Genomic DNA, 15,549 nt, shown 5'->3' with positions numbered 1-15,549 from the left:
ACCTTTATGCAATAATTTATATTTGGACAATATCTAACCAGCCCAGGGATACCAGTCACAGGGAATCAGGGAGGGAGTGGTCCAGTAACTTGATATATCCAAATGAAGGGACACTTCATGGCCGATCGGAATCTTAGGTGGAAAACACACAGCGTATGATATTGTAGAAGGAGGGGGTAACATTTATGTCTCATTCATCCTCTTCAGAACCTTGCAAAGCACTTTGCACATAGTAAGTCTTCTGTAAACATTTGTTGAATTATCTTAAGTATATAAAAGTAGTTTCCAACAAAAACAGGCTTGAGGGCAAATATTTCAGAACATTAAAAGGAGTTATTTCTTAGTGATGGGATTACGTATGACTTTCATTTTTTTCTTTGTTTTGGAAATGGAAAAATATTCAGTAATGTGCATAGCACTCTTATTTTTATATGCAATAACTTTATATGTTGGCTATTATGGATATTATATGTTGGATATTATGTTTGTTTATAAAAACAGATGTCTTTAAAAAAATAAAAACACTGCAGAAAAGTATAAAAAAGAAACTGAGGTCACCTTGAGTCCTACCACTTAGCGGTGACAGCCATTACTATGTGGCACACAGCCCCCAGCTCATTCTGTATTCGTGTGTGTGTGTGTGTGTGTGTTTCTACATAAGCAGTGTGTTAGTCCATTCTCACACTGCTAATAAAGACATAGCTGAGACTGGGTAATTCATAAAGGATAGAGGTTTAATTGACTCACAGTTCCACATGGCTAGGGAGGCCTCAGGAAACTTACAATCATGGTAGAAGGGGAAGCAAACACATCCTTCTTCACATGGTGGGAGCAAGGAGAAGTGCAGGAGAACGGTCCTTTATAAAACCATCAGATCTCGTGAGACTTATTCACTATCACGAGAACAGCACAGGAAAGACCTGCTCAGACGATTCAATTACCTCCCACCGGGTCCCTCCTATGACACATGGGGATTATGGGAGCTACAATTCAAGATGAGATTTGGGTGGGGACACAGCCAAACCATATCAAGCAGGTTCTTAGAAAAGGGTTGTCTTGTGACCTTTTCCCATGTTCTGTGTCATGCACAACTTTCTTTGTCAAGACAAGCAGATCTGTGCCGTTTTAAATGGCTGCATGACAGATGGCAGTTTCGCAGATGTGCTGAATTCAACCAAGCAATGCTCTACTAATGTCCATTTAACTTGTTTAAGATTTTTCCTCTTATAATCAATGCTGACATATTTTTATAATAGAAAAACAACAACCAAAAATGCCTTTTGGTTTTAGGTTTGGGGATAAACATTTCAACCCAAAGAAAACCAGCCCTGGTTGGGAAGAGAACCACTTTTAAAGGGCTTCATGATGACATTCTCAGTATTTGAAGAAAGGCCAGGGTACAGAGGGAGCAGGTTGGGGTGCAACACAGTGAGGCTCAGAGTGGCTGTTTCAGGAAATAATATTTAGTTCATTGAAAAATGACCTTTACATTGAGCAGAGCCATCTCATTTGGAGAAGGTGTCCCTGCAGCAGTTAGGGTGGGGAGGCGGCTCAGTCAGGGGCTCTCACCAATGGCTTGTGTTAGCTTGGAAAGGCCTCAGGCCCCTCTGAGAGATCCTGTTAGGAAAGTGATGAGGAGCAGGGAATGAGTTTTTGCAGCTGCTTCTGAGGATCAGGAGCTAGGCCCACGGGATGGGCAGCGAGAGGATGCGTTGAATGTTGAGACAGCCTGACCTGGTAGAAAAAGCCTGGCCCGTGGGTCAGATGGCCGTGGGTTCAGATTTCTGTTCTGTCAATTACCAGCAGGTGACCTTGGGAAGGCACCTAGCCTCTTAGAGCCACTCTCATCTGTAAGATGAGCACAGTTACTATTTTTCTGCATGGTGTGAAGGTGTGCGTAACTCCAGTTCCGAGATGGTGCAGAAAAGGAATCCATGTGTTGTTGATCTTAGTGGAAGCAACCCTAGAACATCACCCAGACCAAACTCCTTCCTTCCTTCCTTCCTTCCTTCCTTCCTTCCTTCCTTCCTTCCTTCCTTCCTTCCTTCCTTCCTTCCTTCCTTCCTTCCCCTCTCTCTCTCTTTCTCTCTCTCTCTCTTTCTCTCTTTCTTTCTCTCTTTCTTTCTCTCTTTCTTTCAATGGAGTTTCGTTCTTGTTGCCCAGGCTGGAGTGCAATGGCACGGTCCCAGCTCACTTCAACCTCCACCTCCCGGGTTCAAGCGATTATCCTGCCTCAGTCTCCTGAGTAGCTGGGATTACAGGTGCCCGCCACCATGCCCGACTAATTTTTTTGTATTTTTAGTAGAGATGGGGTTTCACCATGTTGGCCAGGCTGGTCTTGAACTCCTGACCTCAGGTGATCCGCCTGCCTCAGCCTCCCAAAGTCCTGGGATTACAAGTGTGAGCCGCTGCATCCGGCCAGACCAAACATTTCTAAACTCCTGGAGGACAGGGACTTTGTTTCTCAAAGTAGCTTGGACTTGGGTTGAGCTCTTGGCCGTACCCAGAACTTTTGACTAAAGTTGGCTAAGTGAGAAGACTGGGCTGCAGGTGAACATGGGGCGTGTGTGTGCGCCTGCGCGTGCGCATGTGTGAGCATGACAGTGTTGAGGAAGAGGTGGAGGCAAGTGGGAGCTGCCCCAGGGAGATAGATGGTAGAGGGGACAGCTGGAGTGAGGCCTGAGGGAGATTCTGCTGTGTGGGGCTCAGTGGGGGAGCTTTCTGGGGTAGGGAGAGCCTCACTCCTGGAATGGCCTGCCTTGGTGAGGCTGAGTGAGGCTGGGTGGGGCAGACAGCTCTTCAGGTGGGTCCAAGATGGCCTTGGAAGGAAGGAGGGGCCCGGCAGCCCGGCATGGGGTGAGAGGAGGAGCTGTAGGCCTGGCCCCAGGACCCAGATGGTGGGGGTGGCCTCCCTTCCTGGCCACCCTCCTGCTCACTGCTGCAGGACTGGCCTCCTGGCAGGCCCCCCATCCCCCTGACCCAGAGCCTCCGCTGGCCCTCAGTTTCTTCTCTGCTTGCTCTCTCCAGCCTTCTGTAATCTGGCCCGTCTTCCCCCAGCCCTGCTTCTCACAGCTTCCAACTCTCTGGCTGTCTGCTGCCCGCTTCACCCCTCAGCTACTCCAGGCCTGATGCAGTGTGGTCCTCGGGGCACGTCTGCTCCCTCCCGGTCGTGTGCAGTTCTTCCTTGTCTTGGAGCCTCAGCTTGAGTTCCATTTCCTCAGTCCTTTAAAATTGCGTGGCCCTCCTTGCTGTCTCCTGCTCAGAATATGGACAGCTCGCAGGAGCCAGTGCCACCAGACGATAACACTGGTGTCCCCATGGGGCCCTTTGCAAGCGCAGGCCATGCCCTTTACTTGCTTATACCCTGTGCTGACCCTGTAAGTTAGACACAGTTGTCGTCCCCATTTTATAGATAAGGAAACTGAGGCTTAGCGAGGATTCTACCTGAATAGCCTCTCTCCTTGACTAGTTTCCACATTCTTCCCTGGGTGAATGTCTCATCTCTCCAACTAGACCGAGCTGCATTAGTGGCAGAAACCACGTTTTCGGTTTCCACAGCACTCCCAGTGATGCGCCCTGTGCCCTGCAGTTCCAGTGGGTTGGACATCAGCTGCAAAGAGAGCCCAGCTTGTTGGGCCTCGACACAGACTCAACTCACAGAAGCCCCCAGCCCCACTGATGAGATGACTGGCTGATCCGGGGGGGCGGGCACCTGGAGCAGAGCCCCTGGCCTGGGGGCTCACCCTGCTCACTTCACTGCTTCCTTCTCTCCTTCTTCCTCCAGGGAACTCAATGGCAACAACATCACTCGGATCCACAAGAATGACTTTGTGGGGCTCAAGCAGCTGCGGGTGCTGTGAGTATGGGGTGCTCCCTCCCACCCCACCCCCGGCAATGCCACGGTGGTCCTGGGCAGGGCCCTGGCTGTGGGTGGTAGGGTGGTGGACTGGCTGGGCCCCTCCACTGTGGAGTCGATCTTGGCAAGACATCCTGAGGGGTGTCGGGTGGGGTGATGTTCAGTCTTGAGTCTTAACTCATCGTAAGATCCGATGTCCTGTGCTCTCGGGGTGGTGCAGGGATCCTAGGACCTCAGTTCTTTCAGAACTCCCGCCTCTGCAGTTCTGAGGGTCTTTGGAGGAGCAGGGACCTCATGACCAACCGTCTCTGAGGTCAGAGCTGACAAGCTGCTGGGTAGGGATCTGCTCCAGAACCCCCTGACCTCTGCCCCTTCCCAGGCTCTGGGTGTGTCCCTTCTGAGTCTGGGGAAGCCCACGCTCTCTCCAGGGATTCCCCTCCCCTCTGCCCCCAGGCCTCCAGAGGGAGCCTCTCACACTTCAGGCTTTTGGAAACAAAGCAGAGAAAGAGAAGTGTCTGGTGGTGTTTCCCCCCCAGCCCTGCCCCCAACGTCATCTGAGGCCCATGCAGGGGCACGCAAGCCACCTGCTTGCGGGTGGAGAGGGACAGATGCAGTGGGAAAAACATACTTGACTATCTCAAAAGTTATCAGGCAACAGTCAATCTGTTGGTGAAAAATGCTGCCCCACCAGCCGGATGCTCTGGGTTTCAGGGCACGTTGGCGGCAAGGGGACGCAGAGTCCCACAGAGCCAGGTGGTTCAGTTGGCGTGGGCACCCCACTCTTGTCTTCAGCAGATGGGGCCAGGCGGGGTGGGGGTACAGGCAGAGAGGGTGTTGTCTGCCAATTGTAGAGTGTGTTGCTGCCTGTGTGGGCTCTGCCCAGTTGGCACAGGCTCCCCTCCCCCTGATACTGGCCGGTCCCCCCTGTTCTGTCGCTTGGACATGTGCCTTCAGGGCCCAAAGAGGCCAGGGCACGTGCGCCAGCAGCTCAAGCCAGCCTGTGCTGCCTGCTGCTGGGCCTCGCTCCCTGGAGCCTGATTGGAGCGGAGACATGGTGCTCGGGTGCCCCGTGGCCCTCTGCCCTGGCAGGCAACTTCAGAGGGTTGGGGGTTGCAAGTGTATTTGGCAGTGAGGTGAGATGCTGGGAGCCCTGAGGAGCCCATGTCAGCGAATTTGCAAAGGTGTAAGGAAATTGGGTCTGCTCAGGCCAGGCGTAGGCCTGTGTGAGGCTTGGGCATGGCTCCTGTCTTACTCCCTTGCCAATGCTGCCCTGGCAGAGGTTGCCTCTGCCCCTCCGTCATGCCAGCTGTTGCTAGCAGCTCTTGTCCCACACCCTGTAGCTGTCCTTGTCTCTTTGCTTCCCCAGGCAGCTGATGGAGAACCAGATTGGAGCAGTGGAACGCGGGGCTTTTGATGACATGAAGGAGCTGGAGCGGCTGTGAGTCCTGGCAGGGTGCGGGCCAGGAGGGCGGGGGGCTGGCACGTGAGGGAACTGGCAGGCCAAGCTGCTGCCGGGGATGAGGGGCACTCAGGGGAGGGGACCCCACGCCCAGCCTGCCTCCACCAGCGGATGGAGCCAGGAGCAGCTGCAGCTGTGAAAGTGATCACAAGGCATGGTCACAGAGAAACCTGGAGTGGGTCCCCACCCCACATTCTCCATGCAACTGTCCCTGTTGTTGTTCCCTGAAGATATGTGATGGCAAAAAATTTACATAATAATACAGAGGAAGTGAAATTTCTTCCTGTCATCTCATCCTGACATAACTGCTGTTCATTGATTTGTGTGTCCTTAAAGGAAGCCGTGGTGTGCCAAGGGGACCCATCAGGGAAGCCCTGGGAGATTGGTGTCTTAGGTGCACAGGGCCACAATCCAGAAATGTGAAGGTGGAGGCGTGTTCTGATTCACATGGTTTGTTGCTGAATAGGGCTTTTAAGTTTGAAAATGGGTCTTGATCAAGTTTTGCATTTCAGTTTGGCAACGATGAAAAAAAGAAACATGGCGGGGTGAGGTGGGGGATGGGCACTCATAGTCACGGTGGTTGCCGATCGCTTCCTTCTGAAAGTGGACTGGCTGTAGGTGTTAAGAGTCCTAAAGTTCATGCTCTTTGAACCAGAAAGTCCGTTTTTTTTTTTTTTTTTTTTTGAGACGGAGTCTCGCTTTGTCGCCCAGGCTGGAGTGCAGTGGCCGGATCTCAGCTCACTGCAAGCTCCGCCTCCTGGGTTTACGCCATTCTCCTGCCTCAGCCTCCCGAGTAGCTGGGACTATAGGCGCCCACCACCTCGCCCGGCTAGTTTTTTTTGTATTTTTAGTAGAGACGGGGTTTCACCATATTAGCCAGGATGGTCTCGATCTCCTGACCTCGTGATCCGCCCGTCTCGGCCTCCCAAAGTGCTGGGATTACAGGCTTGAGCCACCGCGCCCGGCAAGTCCGTTTTATTTTAAGTAAATAATCAGAGACATGGCTAAAAATTATATATCAGGATATGAATTGCATTTTATTATTTATTTGTTTGTTTATTTATTTATTTATTTATTTTTGAGACCAAGTCTTGCTGTGTCTATCAGGCTGGAGTGCAGTGGCATGATCTCGGCTCACCACAACCTCCACCTCCCGGGTTCAAACGATTCTCCTGCCTCAGCCTCCCGAGTAGCTGGGACTACAGGTGCACGCCACCACGCCTGGCTAATTGTTTTTGTATTTTTAGTAGAGATGGGGTTTCACCATGTTGGCGAGGCTGGTCTTGAACTCCTGACCTCAGGTGATCCACCTGCCTCAGCCTCCCAAAGTGCTAGGATTACAGGCATGAGCCACCGCATCCAGCCATTGCACATTATTTCAATAGAAAAAAATTGGAAATTCATTCTAGTGGATACATAAGATATAAAATCACATTTCTGAAGAACAGTTAAGGCCATGGGAATGTGCTTGCAATATAATGTTAAATGGAAAAGATAGAAAATGACAATAGTATTACTAAAATCAATTTGCATGTGGATAGAATACAGGAGGAAGAAGACAACTGGAACCACTGACTCTCATTATAGTGAGTAGTGGATTATAGGTAACTTTATTTTTATTCTTTGTGTTTTTCTCTTTTAATCAATTTTCTTATGACAAGTTTATTATTATGTAGGGGAGCTACCACCACTCTATGCCAGGCACCTGGGGCAGCTCTTTGCCTTATATTATCTCATTTAATCCTTAAAACAACACTGCTCTAAGTGGTATTTCACAGATGAGAAAGAGAGGTACACAGAGATTCAGTCACTTGTCCCCAGTTGTGCAGAAGAAGGGATTAGAACCCAGATTATTTTGCCTTCAAAGTCTGAGCTCTTAATGAAGATGACCTGATACCTCACCTTTCTGTTTTGTTTTTTTTTTTTTTTGAGACAGAGTTTCACTCTTGTTGCCCGGGCTGGAGTGCAGTGGCATGATCTCGACTCACTGCAATCTCCGCCTCCTGGGTTCAAGCGATTCTCCTACCTCAGCCTCCCGAGTAGCTGGGATTACAGGTGCCTGCCACCACGCCCAGCTAATTTTTTATATTTTTAGTAGAGCCTAAAACTAAAAAAAAACCAACTGAAAAAACCAACTAAAACTGTTGTTTTAGTATGTTTTACCATGTTGGGCAGGCTGGTCTTGAACTCCTGACCTCAGGAGATCCGCCCGCCTCAGCCTCCCAAAGTGCTGGGATTACAGGCCTGATCTGTTGTGCCCAGCCCTTTCATTTTTATATTAAAGAAAATAAGATATTATATAAAAGGAAAAGAATACGATTGCCTCTTTGCCCTCCTACAGCCTGGAAGAAAGCAAGGCGATCTTTCTTTTGTGCTCCACATCCAGGCCTCAAACAAAATGATAAGAAGTCCACAGCTAGACCAGATGTCAAATGCTGCATTTGTTTTCTTTAGAAGTCTTAGAACAAAATACATGTTAATGACCTGGCTATGAGGGGCTGATCTGGACCTGACCCAACCTGGCTCCACCTCCGGTGCTGGGAAGGAGGGGAGGAGGGAAAGCGTCTGGGGGGTTGAGACATGACCCCAGTGGGTGAGTGGCAACTTCAGCCCTGCAGGCACCTTCCGGAGTGGTCAGTTCAGTGGCCTCCCACTGAGTTGTTGGAGACCAGTGTTGCATCAGTTAATCGTAAAAGGTGATTAAAGTGCAGAGTCATTAAAAACCACACATACCAGCCAGGCGCCGTGGCTCATGCCTGTAATCCCAGCACCTTGGGAGGCCAAGGTGGGGCGTGGATCACTTGAGGTCAGGAGTTCGAGACCAGCCTGGCCAACATGGTGAAACCCTGCCTGTACTAAAAATATGCAAATTAGCCAGGCACAGTGGTACATGCCTGTAATCCCAGCTACTCCAGAGGCTCTGGCAGGAGAATCACTTGAACCCAGGAGGCAGAGGTTGCGGTGAGCCGAGATCATGCTGCTGCAGTCCAGCCTGGACGACAGAGCAAGACTCTGTCTCAAAAACAGCAACAACAACCACAAAACCCCACACACACCTTAGACATTTCATTTGATGTTAAAACATAGAAATGTGCATTTACTAACCCCTTCTCTTTTTTTTTGGCCGAGATCTTTCTCTTTGGTGTGAAACACTGGAGTTCTTTCTGTGTTGTTTGCCTCGCCTAAACCACACACATATACCATGTTTATGATTTTTGGTTTTGGTTTCTAGAAGGTGGAGAGAGATTTTCCAAAGGGCCTTGGGAGCAATCTGGGGAAGTATTCCTGATTTTTAAAGTGACACCCACCCCACCTCCGCCACCGTCTTTTACTTAATTCAAGAGCCGTTTAATTATCGGCTTTCCTTTCATCGAATCTTTCTAAAGCATTCCACTTAGTTTTCATAGAGATGATTCTTTTTCCACTAGCATTTTATTCATTTATATAATAGGTAATTAAATTACAGAGTTAGAATGACAAGTGCCTCTGGCATAAACAGGTTTGGGAGTGGACATAACTGGTTCTTGTGAGCAGTTACAAACTCCAGTGTAGACGCAGCAGTGTGCAGTTGAGCTGGCCGTGAGGGATCAGGACATTGTGGCCTCAGCGGGTCTGCAGCTGGAGAGGAGTGGAGTGTGCCCGGTCACTCTGGGAACCAGCCTGGCACCGTACAGTGGCCAGGATTGTACCATGGGAGCAGCCAGGATGGGGAGCAGAGAAAGGCAAGCTTCAGGATCCCACATCTACCATTCAGTAATGGCTTGGGCGAGTCACTTACCTCTTGGTGTCCCTATTCTCTCATCTTTCAAAGATGAGCAACTCAACAAAGTCAGCAAACCTATCTTGGGTACCTATGAAGAGCCAAGCCACGTGGCAAAGTGGTGGCAGGAAACCTTTGTCGGGGGTGTTTGTTGGGAGTCACAGGGTGAGTGCATGAATGCAAAGTGCTGTTGTCACTTTCAGGAGAAAGAGGCCCACCTTTATGCTCTGCTTTCCCGCCTGCGATGAGCTCATGCCCCTAATGCGTTTGCTGCTTGTCTGGCACATAGTAAGGGCTGATTATGACGGTGGCCACGACTACTGTTACCATTCTCAGTAACCTTCATGTCCCTCGCCATGTGGAGTCCCTTCTTTAGTGTCCTTTAATTTTCCATTTTAAGCTAGGCATTGAATCATTTTCCTCCTAAATAATTTTCAGAAGCAGAAGTCAGAAAAATGAGAAAGTCTTGGGGGGAAAACAAAACCAAACCAGTGGTTATCAGTCAGTGTAAATACAGGATTAATTTACTGGACCAAGGATAAAGAATTTGGAGCTATCTGATGTCTACTCCTGTTGCTTTAAGGATTGTATTGGTGTTTTCTTTCCCCCCAAGGCAATGAAGTGTTTCCCTAGGAGCCTGCCCTTAAAAGTAAACTTCCAGTGGGTCTCCAAAAGTTGATTTAATTGTCTGTACCATGGGGAACATGGCAGTGCCCAATGTGGTGGCAATGGCCTTTCTCACATATTAGATGAAGGACGACCTTCTAGGAGGTAACCACAGACCAGTTACTGCTGGCTACGTGGAATTAAGGTTTTCCCCTTCCCTCTGGAAGAAAGCTTTTGGCTGAGATGGCTTATCATACAGTTGTCCCTTGGTATCCATGGGGGATTGGTCCTAAGACCCCTCAGACACTCCTGGGGCTACAGGCATGGGCTACTTTCCCAGTTAATTTTTTTGTATTTTGTGTAGAGATGAGGTTTCTCTTTGTTATTTCTCTTTGTTACCCATGCAAATCTGAAGCCCCTGGCCTCGAGCAGTCCTCTCATTCAGCCCCACCAAGTGTTGGGATTACAGGCAGGAGCTATTTGACATGCTTTTTTTTTTTTTTCTTTTTGAGATAGAGTCTCACTCTGTTGCCCAGGCTGGAGTGCAGTGGCAAGACCTCAGCTTACGGCACCCTCCACCTCCCTGGTTCAAGTGATTCTCCCACCTCAGCCTCCCGAATTGCTGGGATTACAGGTGCACACCATCATGCCTGGCTGAGCATGCATTTTTATTTATGATAAAAAAAATCAATAAAGCTGTTTTCTTTTCTTTTTTTTTGAGACAGTTTTGCTCTGTTGTCTAGGCTGGAGTGCAGTAGCACAATCTTGGCTCACTGCAAACTCTGTCTCCTGAGTTCAAGCGATTCTCCTGCCTCAGCATCCCGAGTAGCTGGGATTACAGATGCCTGCCACCACGCCCGGCTAATTTTTGTATTTTTAGTAGAGATGGGGTTTCACCATGTTGGCCAGGCTGGTCTCGAACTCCTGACCTCAGGTGATCCGACCGCCTTGGCCTCCCAAAGTGCTGGGATTACAGTTGTGAGCCACCGTGCCTGGCTGCTATTTTCATTTTGAAAAAAGACCCAAAGCAAACAATAAAAAAAAGAGAAACCTCTGTTAAACCAAATGTGGATGAAATCAGGCTGTGTGGCCATTAGGGTATATCTCCCATTTCAAGTGTAGTCAGGTTTCCAACTCACAGAGGGAGATAGCATTGGAATCAGTGCCTTAGAAACCACACAGGGCTTGCAAATGTGAAGTGATGATGATGACGGCTATGGGAAGAAATAGTGGAAGGAGAGGTGCTGGTGAAGGGCTTCCACAGACGCTCTGTTCTTATCCTCGCCACATGCTGGGTGGTGGACTCTCCACTTTACAGATGAAGAACTGAGGCCCAGAGAAGGTAATTTCCTTGGGATGCCACATGGACCCTGTTAGGATTTGAACGCTGGACATTCTGCTTCTGAATCCATCGGGTGCTTTCTGAGAAGTCCTTTGGATTTCCTGGCCGTCTAGGTGATTTCCAATTCTTCTTCTCTTTTTTAGGCGACTGAACCGAAACCAGCTGCACATGTTACCGGAACTGCTGTTCCAGAATAACCAGGCTTTGTCAAGACTGTGAGTGACGTTCTGTGGCCAGAAAGTTCTCCCTGTGGTTTTGTCTCTCACCCTGTGGGAGGCACAGTGTTCGGTCAGTGGGGCCTGGATGTTCCCATGACCTTGACCCCGTGCTCCTCCCCTGGCAGGAATGGTCCAGGGCATCAAAGGCCAGGCCCTTTCTGTAGGAAGGTGCTGTGCAGGGTATTTCTCCATCGCAAGCACTTGGAAGAACCCACAGTTCATCCAGATTTGTGAGCTGCCGCTGACGGTGTGGGTACAAGGGTGTTCTGCCAGCAGGCACGCTTGTGGACGGTGATGCCAGCCTTTACAGGGGCTCATTCTTACACATCTCTCACTGCGCCTTTGGTAACCAGCCTGGAGCTGAATATTTATTCATTCAACTAAGCCCTTCTTGAACCTATTTCTGTTTTCAGCTCTTTCTACCTTTTAGGGTCATGAGGTCTGTAAGGTTATTAACCATGGTCGTATTTTTATTTGCTGTCAGTGTACTTCTTTCAAGTTTAAAGGATAGTTGCTAATTCTGCTGCACCATGATTTGCCACATGTGTCTGTAATTTTTCTACCATGTATTTCATTTTATGGGAATTGGGTTGGACAAGACCTTTTAGATTATCTAAGGAATCTTTTCTGCAGCTCCTTAGCATATGGTACCGCAGTCTTTGCTTGGCTACCTCTAGTGATGGGGAGCTCAGCACTTCTGCAAACAATCAACTCTATCGCTGGACAAATAAGTAAATTAGAAAATTTTTAACTCTGGGCCCTAAATCTGCTCTCCAGTAACTTATATTTTTCTTAGTTTGCTTTCTATAACTACCTAGCTTTTGAGGAGCTGTCAGGTTTTTGAATTTTGAGTTGTGAGGTTTTTTATTTCCCTTAATTATTGTCATTAATAACCTTAAGAACCACTGGCGGGGCCTTCTGCATGCCTGGCACGGCACTACTGGTTCGTCCCTGAAGGAGCTTATGGGTCAGTACCTAGGTAGAGAAAGGGGTAATAAGCAATGTAGGGAAGACTGAGGGGTGTGGGTTGGGTGGGAGGTGGCAACCTAGGGTTACCTGAGTGCTAAGGGGTCTGACCATGGGCTCCTAGAGTCGGGGGCTTGATTTTGTCTCCTCTGATTAAACACAGCTAGTTCTTTCTGCCTCTGCCATGATTTCTAGACCTCTCTCCAAGCCCAGTGATCTCCAGAATTTATTGATCTTACCTTCAAACTTTTATTTATTTTTGAGACGAGATGTTGCTCTGTCACCCAGGCTGAATACAGTTGCACAATCTTGTCTCACTGCAGCCTCAACCTTCTGGGCTCAAGCGATCCTCCCACCTCAGCCTCCAGAGTAGCTGGGATTCCAGGTGTGCACTACCACGCCTGGCTAATTTTTAAATTTTTTTGTAGAGACAGGGTTTTGCCATGTTGCCCAGGCTGGTCTCAAGCTCCTAGGCTCAAGCAATCCACCAGCCTCAGCCTTCCAAAGTGCTGGGATTACAGGTGTGAGCCACCGCGCCTGGCCAAGCTTTTATCTTTACAATGGAACTCTAATTTTTAGTCCGTTGGAATGGTCTTTCTGATCACTTCCTGTTGCTTCCTCCTCCTGGCCTGGAGACCACTCCACAGTGACCTTTAGTGATGATCTCTTTTGCTGGTCTTTGTCACCACCCTTGGGCTTGAGTTGGGCCTTCTCCAGTTTTCCTGTAACTGATAGGTTGCCCAATCCATTCTGTGCTAGGCATTAATTTTTCCCTACTTCATTGTGAAAGGCAGAAGATTCTTCCCAGCAGGTGCCTCCATGGTAATGTCTGTTGAACCTGTGGGCCATGCACTGGTCTATGTGGACCATGCTGTTGCTGGCCACATGCAGGCAGCTGGCCTTGCCCTGCCTTGGCCCCAGCAGCTCCTGTTTTCTCTCTGCTGTTCTTTCTCTGCTGACTTGCAAGTGTTATCACAGCTCTGCCTTTCTGCAAAAATTCGTCTTGAATGTCTTTTCTCTTGGTCTCAATTGTGCAATTCTTTTCCCCTCCTATGTCCTCTTAACCTTTCAAGCTTTTGTCCTTGCTCTCCTGGCATGATTTGCCTCCTTGGGTCCCTTCTCCTTCCCATAGTGATCCGCTGCCCTTCACCTTGCTGGGATCGAGGCATATGTATACTGTATAGTTGCCATCAAGCTCTGTGTGCCCGCTTTCACTCTCCCTCGTTGATTTTAAAATCTCCAGGACCCATTATGTGAATCTGAATCCACCAACTTCCAGCCCTTTACTTGAGATCATCTCCAGCTATATTCATTTTTAGGGGGGAGCTAACTTCTTTTGTCATAACCTTCCACCTGCCCTTGGGGGTAAAGGATAGCTCTGCAGGGGACTCCCTCCCTTCTTTACTCGAGTCCACCCTTCTCTTTGGACTTTGGTGCCTTGCACACCCCTGTGTTCCTTCCTGAGGAAAGTGACAACTTGGCTGCCTCCTTGGCCTGTGTCTGGGAAACTTGGATCCCCCCTGGAATGGAAGGTGGCCTGGGAAGCAGAAAGTCAAGGGTCAGGTGGTCCTGGGCTTTTCAAGGCATAACTTTGGGTGGTTTAATTGCTCAGAGCCCATTTCTGTTACCCGTACATGGTAGGGCTAGCAGGAGTGTGAACTGGGACTGTGCATGTAACATAACCAAGCCTGCAGCTGGCCCTCAGCGGATGTTCATCCATCATGCCCCTGATAACTCAGGGTGAGCAAATAGCCCCTTGGTGAAGTGGGTGCTCCTGTGCTTGATGTCTTGTCTGACACATGTGGCCATGAGGCAAGCAATGTCTCCCAGTGTTACTGCCAGTGGGACTGGTTGGAAAGAGGAAGTGACTTCCCGAGAGTCAGGATGGAGCCCTCTGACTCCTAGCCCCGCCCTCTTCATGGTTTCATATTTTACAGGAATCCTAGAGGAAAGGACATCTACATTTTAACGAGTATTAAATAGCCAGATTCTATAACCAAAGGCTGGCACAAGGAGATTAATTCAAGGAGCAAAAAGCCATTGCAGAGGACAGCAGTCTGTGTGACACCTGCTCTTGGCACCCTATGGGGCTGGGAGCAGAGGCCTCTAGACACGTTGGGTATCCTCATTGCAGTGGTCCCAGGCCAGCTGCTTTGGGGAAGGGGCTGGTTGGCAGCCAACAGAGGGACTTCCAGAAGGGCAGTGGAAGTCTTGGTGGCCCTTTGGAGGGTGTTTCTAGGCTCTAGAGCCAGAACTTCTCCCTAACACTTACTGCCTTTTCTTTCCACGCATCAGGTCCTTAACTCTTAGCAGGAAACATTTCTCATCCAGGAGCATAGCAGGATTTGGGTGAAGGTAGACTCTTTTCGTTAGCTCTCCCCTTGACATTTCTTAACCTCATCTGTAAGCAAGGCATGCAAACCAAGAGGCAAGCCCTGCAGTCCTGCAGGGCTCTGGGAGGACTCCCACACAGTGTGCCCTGCTTAGTTTCCACTGAGGCCAAGGCATTTGGTGGCCTCCAGGTCAGGCCATCTCAAAATAGGCACTGTCTGGGGGAAATGATTCAACAAACCTTATTCATCTGGTTGTTCGTCCCTGGTGTCTGGACTCACCGGGTCACCTTGGAGATGGTTATAGGGAAGGATAGAGGAGCGAGTGTTTAAAGATCTACTTGTTAATATTCTTCTAATATTACTGTGTATGCATTCGCCCTGGCCCATTCTATTGACCTGAGCACCTGGCATTCTAAAGTATCTCTGTTAACTCCTGGAGTTGGTCTGGCCAAGGAGTACTCGGCACGCTTGGTTCCAGAAACAGAATACCCTGCCGGCTGGTGATAGTAAAGGTGGAGGTGGGGTTTTGTAGGGGCACAGCTGGCAGGCTTCCAGGCTCCCAGAGCAGGAAGTGAGATCCAGCTGGCCCTCCCAGGGACCCGCACTGAGATGTGAGGGCCGTTTCTAGTTCTTTCTGAATATCTACTTTATTGTCCTGCTCTTCCCTGCAAACCAGTGTTCTGGGCTCATCAGCAGCATCTCGGTTCCATCATAACTCGGGTCAGCCATGGTGCCAATTCGCCTCCTACTTCCTGTGACCTCAGAGCTCAGATCCACACAGTGTCTTAGGCCCCAACTCTGGGTTTCTTGGAGAAAGAATTTGATTGGCCCATCTTAGGTCAAGAGGTCACACCAGACCAGTGAGCTGTTGGCGGGGATTGTGGGATCCACTGGTGCAGTGACACTATGGTGTCCACCCTATCTCGGGAGCTGGAGGTGGGACCTATTCCCTTAGAAGGCAGTGCCTGGCATTCCTGGTCTCTCACTTGTTGACCTCCCCTTTGCTTTG

General features: G+C 49.4%; 1 protein-coding gene across 4 annotated transcripts in view; it reads left to right on the top strand.

Moving 5' to 3' along the window:
* SLIT1 (slit guidance ligand 1) overlaps nt 1-15,549 on the top strand; it is a 190,613-nt gene that overhangs the window by 20,526 nt on the left and 154,538 nt on the right. For all 4 annotated transcript variants that reach the window (XM_065521219.2, XM_005566094.5, XM_065521217.2 and 1 more), the window contains exons 2-4: nt 3,785-3,856; nt 5,223-5,294; nt 11,167-11,238. In XM_065521219.2, the coding sequence (XP_065377291.1) occupies nt 5,230-5,294; nt 11,167-11,238 (137 nt within the window). In that variant the 5' untranslated portion in view covers nt 3,785-3,856; nt 5,223-5,229. The remainder of the gene's footprint in view (nt 1-3,784; nt 3,857-5,222; nt 5,295-11,166; nt 11,239-15,549) is intronic.

The sequence above is a fragment of the Macaca fascicularis genome, chromosome 9 (genome assembly GCF_037993035.2).
Source record: "Macaca fascicularis isolate 582-1 chromosome 9, T2T-MFA8v1.1".
In the NCBI taxonomy this organism is placed as follows: domain Eukaryota; kingdom Metazoa; phylum Chordata; class Mammalia; order Primates; family Cercopithecidae; genus Macaca; species Macaca fascicularis.
Note: the sequence above shows the minus strand (reverse complement) of the source record. Positions and strands in the feature narration are given on the sequence as shown.